At 41.3% G+C, this 9,489-nt stretch overlaps 1 protein-coding gene across 2 annotated transcripts; it reads right to left on the bottom strand.

The window, feature by feature from the left end:
* Positions 1 to 325: 325 nt before the first annotated feature.
* LOC311120848 (zinc-binding protein A33-like) lies at positions 326 to 6,464 on the bottom strand. Of its 2 annotated transcripts, XM_084195409.1 has the most exons (8): positions 6,037 to 6,464; positions 5,583 to 5,678; positions 5,230 to 5,460; positions 5,115 to 5,137; positions 4,911 to 5,029; positions 4,585 to 4,696; positions 1,481 to 1,599; positions 326 to 891 (listed from the first exon to the last, which is right to left on the bottom strand). In XM_084195409.1, exons 1-7 carry the CDS (start codon positions 6,442 to 6,444, stop codon positions 1,482 to 1,484), a joined length of 1,107 nt encoding a protein of 368 aa, XP_084051535.1. In that variant the 5' UTR covers positions 6,445 to 6,464; the 3' UTR covers positions 326 to 891; position 1,481. The 2 variants fall into 2 exon arrangements, with proteins under 2 accessions (XP_084051535.1, XP_084051534.1); XM_084195408.1 differs by lacking the exons at positions 326 to 891; positions 1,481 to 1,599 and having other exon boundaries at positions 3,301 to 4,696.
* Between the last annotated feature and the right edge of the window lie 3,025 nt (positions 6,465 to 9,489).

The following is a 9,489-nucleotide window of genomic DNA, read 5'->3' as shown; positions in this document are numbered from 1 at the left end:
GCCAGTAGCTGCTGGTGTTTCAGAACCTTCCTGATATTCATTATTCTCCCTATGGCAGCCTGCACACACAGTGTTTCAGCATGTACAGACACATTCAGTAAAACATGTCATTTTGCAGTATGGAATATGTATGACCACAGCTGTAAGGAGTTTGTGGTCCTCCTCGATGTTCTTGTGTGTAGTCTCCTGCTCCTGTTCAGTCTCCATAGGAACGTTAATGTTCACACGCAGCTTCTTACTGGAGTTATGAACAACAAATAGTTTTAGGATTACATCCATGCTTTGATAGACAGCGAGATGAAGACAGAAGGAGACAGACAGTGGAGGACTTCTTGTATCCCAGGAATACATACATTATTTTATGTAATTTTAGACAAAGCCTTTTCATTGTTAAAATAGACTAATATTTGTTTTTCTTCACACACAAAAAAAAAGAATACTCTCACAAGTAGGCCCTAATCGAATACTAAAGTCCATTTGGATATTCGAATAACTGTGCCCATCCCTAACAGGCAAGTGAAGGCCTTATTCCCAATTTAACCCTTTCATTTGCTCCCCTCCCCCTTAGAGTGTGGGATACGTGTAGAGCTCCATGTAGCCATACTTGGGACATGCTCTGTCTTGCGTACAACTGCTCCAGCCTGATCTGCTTCAGCCCATGAGGGCTCTGGTTCCTGTTGGACGACATTGTCAAGTTCTCTTCTCGCTCGGAGCTGTTCTCTCTCCTGTCCTGTCCTTTCTCTCCTCTCAGGTGTGTCGTCCATAGGAGGCTGGTGTGTGTGTGTGTGAGTAAGTTTGGCTCAGTCTGCAGTCCCACTCCACAGGCCTAGGTGGCGCTGTCTGCTGTTATTCCTCCTTACAGCCTCATGTGGCAGCATCTATCCACGAGACCTTGATGAATAAGCGAGACGAAAACAGTGGTTACTAACCTAACCCTCAATAAAGAACAAAAAGCTGAACTGAACATAAAACTCATGTACTGTAGGTGTTCATGAGTTGTTGTCCTCTCCAGCATAGCCATCTAGTGACTACTACGTCACCACAACTGCAACTAGGGATGGGTTTTTGACTTATTTTTTTACTGTTCCAGTACTCGCATGATGTGCGCATTTTTCTATATACCAACAGTGGGCAACATTGCCTAATTTATCATAATCATTACAGATAACAAATCCTAATTGCCCCATATACAGTGCCTTCAGAAACTATTCACACCCCTTGACTTTTTCAACATTTTGTTGTGTTACAGCCTGAATTTAAAATGGATTAAATTGAGATTTTGTGTCACTGGCCTACACACAATACCCCATAATGTCAAAGTGGAATTATGTTTTTAGAAATGTTTACAAATAAATAAAAAATGAAAAGCTGAAAGCCTAAATACATTCAGGCGTAAAGATTTGCTTAATAAGTCACATAAGTTGCATGGACTCACTCTGTGTGCAATAATAATGTTTTAACATGATTTTTGAATGAATACCTCATATCTGTCCCCACACATACACATCTGTAAGGTCCCTCAGTCGAGCAGTGAATTTCAAACACAGATTCAACCACAAAGACCAGGGAGGTTTTCCAATGCCTCGCAAAGAAGGGCACCTATTGGTAGATGGGTAAAAATAAAATAAAGCAGACATTGAATATCCCTTTGAGCATGATGAAGTTATTAATTACACTTTGGATGGTGTATCAATAAACCCAGTCACTACAAAGATACAGGCATCTTCCTAACTCAGTTTCCGGAGAGGAAGGAAACCGCTCAGGGATTTCACCATGAGGTCAATGGTGACTTTAAAACTGTTTCAGAGTTTATTGGTTGTGATAGGAGAAAGCTGAGGATGGATCAACAACATTGTAGTTATTCCACAATACTAACCTAATTGATAGAGTGAAAAGAAGGAAGTCTGTACGTAATACAAATATTCCAAAACATGCATCCTGTTTTCAACAAGGCACTAAATACAGCAAAAAATTTGGCTAAGAAATTCACTTTTTGTCCTGAATACAAAACGTTATGTTTGGGGCAAATCCAACACAACGCATCACTGAGTACCACTCTTCATACTTTCAAGCATGGTGGTGGCTGCATCATGTTATGGTTATGCTTATAATCGTTAAGGACTGGGAATTCTTTTCAGGATAAAAAAGAAACGGAATTGAGCTAAACATCCTAGAGGAAGACCTGGTTCAGTCTGCTTTCCACCAGACACTGGGAAATGAATTCACCTTTCAGCAGGACAATAACCTAAAACGCAAGGCCAAATCTACACTGGAGTTGCTTACCAAGAATACAGTGAATGTTTCTGAGTAGCCTAGTTAAAGTTTTGACATAAATAGGCTTGAAAATCTATGGCTGTCTACCAATGATCAACAACCAACTTGACAGAGCTTGCAGAATTCTTTCAAGAGTAATGGGCAAATATTGTACAATCCATGTGTGCAAAGCTCTTAGCGATTTACCCAGAAAGACTCACTAACTGGACATTACTTTCCTTCCTTCTCCCACCAGCATGTCTGCAGACCGTCTTTACAGATGCTGTGGCTACACAACAGGATGACATGATCCCTGAAGATGTCATAGCACACAGGACAGGAGAGATCCTCCCTCTGGGAGACATGATCTGGAAGCCATTATCTCTCACGGTCACACTCCCTCCTCCAGAATGGCTTCTGGAGGCAACAGGTCACTTCCAAGACTCACCCTTGTTTGGTTAGCAGTTTCTGAAAGTCACAGTTTAGGTGGAATATTATTTTGTTCTGTTTGAACTCTGAATCTGTCTGTTTTTAGTGAGTTTAAGTCCTGTTTTTAAATACTTTTCCGACGGAACAGGTAAATGATCACCTGTACCTGAGAGAGCTGAGTTTTACAGGGTTGTGCAGTATATTAGCTTGTGCAGGTGCATGTCTGGATGAGAATATGAATGAGGGGTTGAACTTTGAGTCAACTGGAACTCTGTACATTCTGTTACTGTTCTCCTCAGTGTTCTAAACCAGGGCTATTCAATTCTGGTCCTGGAGGGCCAAAACACTTGTGTTTTTGGTTTCTACCTGGTAGAATAGCGCTCACCTGGTGTCCCAGGTCTAAATTAGTCCCTTATTAGAAGGAGAGGATGAAAACCAGAAGTGTTTGGACCCTCCAGGAATAACATTGAACAGCCCTGTTCTGAACCTAGCCTGGTCCCAGATCTGTGTGTGCTCTTGCCAACTCCATTGCTCATTGTCAAGCCATTGGCATGATAGTACACAAACAGCCTGGCACTTAGGCTGTTCTAAAACCTCACACTGAGAAAACATGTTTTTGTCAAATTTTATTATAGAGAATTACTGGTAATAAAAATACATACAATAGGCCTTACAAATAATTTACAATACACAGGGTGGGTAGAATACCTCACGTTTAGTTTAACAGCTCCTTCTCTCTCAGCCAGAGTCGGCCTGCTCTGCTGAGGTTCAAACCCTACAGCGCTGGTCAGGGTGGGTGTGGGCTCCCGTTGCCTCCAAACAGGTCAAACCACCTGGAGCCGCGCCAACCATAAGGATGCAACTGCCAAGATACTTCATATATACCTAGTCCTCACTGACCAGGCATCGGTCAGCTCACATCCCTACAGTATGAACACTCTCTGTACTCGTCCCACTCACCAATAGGCAGGCAGCAGCACCAAGGACCTGGGTTGGTTGTTCTAAAATAAATCAACACCTCTCTCTGAGACAACACACCACTAGATTGCACTCTTTTTCATGGTTCTTTGAGCCAGATAGGAATCATTATCCTTCCCAGCAGCCATCAGTTTTCCAGCCCATCTGGCATCCTCCAGAACAGAAGCGTCTAATGGTTAAACTTCCCAAATAATGTTAAAATGAATATACGGTTAAGTGTGACTGACTGTCAAGTAGACTTGAAAGATGAGCAGAAACATGGAGGGGAAGGACGATGGTAGTGTACTGTGACATGGTTGATCAAGAAAAAGGGGTTTACACTCATACAGCTCAATTACCTTTAACATTCAATACATTTCACTGTCAAACAACAATTTATGTTCATTATAAAATATAATTGAGTTGATTTGTAAGATTAATTTGGACCTATAAACCTATAGTGACACACGTATCATAATCAATAAATGTCATCAGAAGTGCTGTTGCACTAGACAGAGATTCTAACTATGCTGTACTTTTACAGAGGCCTTCACTGGTACGATTCTCAGAGGGGAGAGCTTGCAGTAACTACCCAAGAATGGAAAGACTCTCTCAGTGAAAGTATGTGTAATAGTGTATAAACATGTGTTATTATCAGGGTCTGAGAATGACAGTTTTCCTTTATCCCAGTCCAGCTGCACTCTGATCCTCTGTGGTTTCTGTGCCACTGGGAGTACACTGGTTGATTCTGGCGGGGAAAATGCACCATATTGATCTTTGAAGTGCCAGAATCGCCAGTGTCCAGTCTTAACTGCTGCCTTCCTCTGGACAGACTTTTGTATCACACCCAGTGACCAGAATGTATTGTTCCCAACCTCAATGTCCCAGCTGTGTGTCCCTGAGTTAAAGCCCTCGGAACCCAAGATCCATACATAGTAATCAAACCTCTCTGGGTTATCAGGAAGCCTCTGTTTCTCATTGCTGCATTTCACACTGGTCAGATTCTCAGATAGGATGAGACCTGGGTGGGCAGTGTTAGGGTCCAGAGTGACAGGACCTGAGTGCAAAGAGCAGATTTACTAGATTAGAAATGTGGATGATTTCAAGTTGATGCTGTTTAAAAATATATATATTTTTGGATGCCTAGAAGAACAAGTCAAATGTATAATAGTTGAGGACCACTGTCAATGATACTGGTTACTTGTACTGCACAGTTGACGGTCAGGCAGATAAATGCATTTTAGTATCATCATAAATTGATATTTATTTACTGTATTTCACAATCCCCTGCATCTTCTCCCAGACTCTGAACTGCAGGTTTCCCAGGTGTTTGGCCACGTCTATCAGCGCTCCTGAGACCAGCTGTGGATCCGGCAGTGTGCACTGGGTTCTGGAAGAACATTAGGGAGTCAGTGTTGCTGTAGGGTTGGGTTCAGAACCAAAGAACAGAGAGAGACAGCAGACAGATGACTTACCTTTTCACTATGGCCTCGTAGTTCTACAGAACAAAAGAACAGATTGAGTCCGTCAATCGATATTAACTAGTCAACCGATAATCGTACCCTAAAATTTAGAGAGAGCAGTCCTGACCTGCAGAAACGAGATGTCTTCAGCTTTCAGCTCCTCCTCTATGGTTCTGACTGTGTCTGAAAGTGATGATATCTCTCTGGTCATCTCCTCAATTTTCTCCTTCATCATCTGACCCTTCTGCTCCTCTTCCTCCCTCAGAACAGCTATCCTCACCTCCTCTTCCTCTCGTAGAAACTGGTGGAGCTTCTGAAAATCTTTTTTAATCATCATCTCTGTGTGCTGGGCCTGGTTCTGTAGACAAGAGAGAAGAAAGGTATTACATTATTTAAATGTTAATTTTCACAGTTTACCCACAAAATACTTTGAGTAGAATCCATACAATTCTATGTTCTCTACCCACTCAGCATCCTCACCTTAATGTGTTTTACTGTTTGGTCACAGGTTTGTTTAACTTTATTAAAGACATCCAGCTTCTCCTGTAAGGGCTTCAGGAAAGTCTGGAGTTCCTCCTGCAATGAGGGGTTATTTTATTGAAGAGAATTGGTACTTTGTTTTTTCATTACACCTCTGTGTACAAGTCAGGTTATGTGAGTATAGTAGTTAGGTGTCACATCATATGTGTGTGGTTAGGCGGTTGTACTTAGGTACTCTTCAATCCGGATAGATCTGTTTTTACAGGAATGAGGAAATTATTTGCATCAATATTCTCCAATGAGAAAAATACTTGGAAAATATGTATTTGACACTGGTTTCACACACAGAAGTACCTCCATAAATACAACAACAAATGGACACTAACTGTACATTATATTTTAGATATGATTGATATGTACTGCATTTTAAATTCACATGTTCATGCTACTGTACCTTTTGACACTGTGCAGTTTCATCTATAGGGCAGCAGTTGTGGTTTTTGTGTTTTCTGGAGGCCTGGCACACCACACAGATGGGCTGTTTATCATCCAGACAGAAGAGCTTGAGTTTCTCGTTGTGCAGATTGCAGCGCTCCTCAGACTCCCCTGAATCTCTCCGACTCCTCTCCTGTAAGAATGCCTCACACAGGTTCTTTAAGACCAGGTTACAGGGAGGATTGCCTTTTGAATTGCTTCTCTTCCTGCACACTGGACATTCCCGAGATCGCCTCTGTTTCCAGTATTCCTGCAGACAGGCTTTACAGACGCTGTGGCTACACGACAGGACCACAGGATCCTTGTAGATCTCACGGCAAAAAGGACAGGAGAGATCCTCCTTCGGAGAAGCTGATCTGGAAGCCATTCTGTTCTTGAGACACTCCCTCCTCTGGTATGACTCAGAGAGAATCTCAATTGCATACTCCTCGCATCCTCTCTCCTCTGTCCTCGCCTCCTTCTCAAAACCTATTGGAGGAGAAAGTCAGAGGGGCGGGACCTCTGGATTTCTCATCCAATGGGTTTTGAGAAGGAGGCGAGGAGAGAGGACGCAAGGAGTATGAAATTGAGATTCTGCCTAGTACGGAAGTTAACTTTCAAGGCTGTAGAAATGTAACTGTGATTCCGCCAGCAGCAGCTTGAGGTCAGTGTTTGGATAGTAATCCTTGCTGTGTAAAGGCAGTCTCTAGTCACTGGGAGTAACTGAGCTTGTTCCCTGTATTCCAAAGGGGTGGAGCTTTCTGAGACCAGGAAACTTATTTGGCATGGCAGTGCACACGTTCTTATTATACCTCAGTGAGTGCACATAGAGAAATCAGGAATGATGAGGGAGCTTCAGGAAGCATTTAGGGGCGAGGGGGAGTGGCTAGACTGTCTGAGAGATAGAGCTACAGTCAACCAGGAACAAACCCCACCACACTGTCCCTTCTCTGCCAACAGCTGAACATGAGGAACAAGGAAGTAACTTCGCAAGCAGCTAAAGGACAAGCTCACAATTTCAATCAATGTTTATCACTATTTATTACAGATGTACAAACTATTGTCAATCAAGGCCTTTATAAACCACTTATCTGTAGGCCAATACAAAATAATAATCCGTAGTCTTATACAAAATAATGATATGCAGGCCTATACAAAACAATGATCTGTAGGCCTAACAATCATGGTTATGGTTAGTGATTTTGGGTAGGGACTAATCAGTAATGAGTATGCAACCCAAACCATAGTAACATGCATCTCCCCATAGCTGCAGCAGGCAGTGGAGATGTACTTTTCCACTGTTACAGAGGCCTTGAATGATAGCTGTGTGTCCCTGAGTTAAACCCCTCTGAGTCCAGGAGCCAGACATATCTATCAAACCTCTCTGTGTTGACTTGAGTAAAAGTCAGAAAGTATTTGCTTTAAATATACTTAAGTATCAAAAGTAAAAGTAAAAGTATAAATCATTATAATAAGCAAACCAGACGGCACCATTTTCTTGTTTATTTTATTTACAGATACCCAGGGGCACACTCCAACAATCAGACATTAATTTATAAACAAAGCATTTGTGTTTAGTGAGTCCACCAGATCAGAGGCAGTAGGGATGACCAGGGATGTTCTCTTGATAAGTGTGTGAATTTGACTTTTTTTCTTGTCCTGCTAAGCATTCAAAATGTAACAAGTACTTTTGGGTGCCAGGGCAAATGTATGGAGTAAACAGTACATTATTTTATTTAGGAATGTAGTGGAGTTAAAGTAAAAGTTGTCAACAATATAAATTGTAAAGTAAAGTACAGATACCCCAAAAACTACTTAAGTAGTCTAGCAGTGCTTCTGAGATCAGCTGTGGATCCGTCAGTGCGCACTGGGTATTGGAATAACATTCAGGAGTCAGTGCTGCTATGTGGTTGGGTTCAGACCACCCTCTGCAGGGTCGGAAAACAATCGGATGCATCCGGTTTTCAGGGGAAATGGAAAAAGAGCCTGTGACACCACTTCCGCTTTTGGACGTTAACAAGGCGACAGTCCATCTTAACTCTTCCACATTTACTAGATTGGTTCAACAGTGCAGAAGAGAACCTCCCCCAACCGTTTTTTTTTATCTTCTCCTACGCCTGCTACATTAGGTTAGGTTCAGAGTGAAAGAAAAGAGAGAGGGGAGGCAGGTCACTTAACTTTCCCTCAAGGCCTTAAAGTAATTACCAGACTGATTCCAGCTGCAGTGAACCGTTCATGTAAGCTCGGGGATCAGGCGGCTCCTGAGGCTATTAAAGTTCTGCAGAGGAACAAAAGGCCAGATTAAATGTATTTAACAATCAAACAATCAATAACAATCTGTCAATCAATAAAAACCGAGGGTAACGCTTCCTTTCAAGGTGTCCTTATTACTGTGTAATTACATGTGTAAATATACTGTAACAAGTATCGTAGTTAACTGTAACGACTCACAGTTACAATGTAATAACAACATTGCGATCTGTAATTACAGAAGTGTAAGAAGGAATGCTTGTTACCATGCTTGTTACAAATGGGCAGGTTTCCACTAAATTCACCAACTTAGTGTTTCACTTCTCCTCAGCTGCATCTGATTGATTAACAACTGTGACAAAGGTTGGGATCCCTTGTGGATGCGCTGGGTGTCAGAGATTATAGCCTACGCCCAATAGGCTCTAATTACTTAACCATGAATGTGCACTGTTCAAAATTGATCTCCAGTCAATGTTGTTGCTAGCACTTGCTCCCAAAATAAAGCGTACCATCTGGGTTAAGCTTACGAAAACAGATCTAATACGAGTGTCATCCCAGATGAGGAATAAGACACTATTTTAAAGCACGTATTATTTGCCTAAGTACAATGTAATTCCTAGTTGTTATACAAGATTTAGCTAGTTAAAATGAAGTGTATCTTGAGGAGTACTTATTTGTAACGAAAGGGTACTTATACAGTACATTACCCATCTTGACAAGCTGGCCCTCATTTTAAAGCTTCTGGAAGTGCCATCCAAGTGGGAGAATAAACACACTAGTACACCATAGAGTACATGTAATGTTCACATAAGTACAATGTAATTACTAGCTGTTACACAGGATTTATCTAGTTAAAATGAAGTGTATCTTGAGGGGTACTGACTTGTAGTTATAGTGTACTGATAGCCAGTGATGGAAAAGGTACCCAATTGTCATACTTGAAAGTAAACATACCTTAATAGAAAATGATGGAAGTAAAAGTCACCCAGTAAAATTATTCTTAAGTAAAAGTCAAAGTATTTGGTTTTAAATATACTTAAGTATGAAAAGTAGAAGTATATTCACTACCAGTCAAAAGTTTGGAAACACCTACACATTCAAGGGTTTTTCTTTATTTTGACAATATTTTACATTGTAGAATAATAGTGAAGACATCAAAACTATGAAAAAACACATATGAAAT

This window comes from Coregonus lavaretus (assembly GCF_964263955.1).
Source record: "Coregonus lavaretus genome assembly, contig: HAP1_SCAFFOLD_975, whole genome shotgun sequence".
Lineage (NCBI taxonomy): Eukaryota > Metazoa > Chordata > Actinopteri > Salmoniformes > Salmonidae > Coregonus > Coregonus lavaretus.
This window is presented reverse-complemented; position numbering and strand designations above follow the sequence as displayed.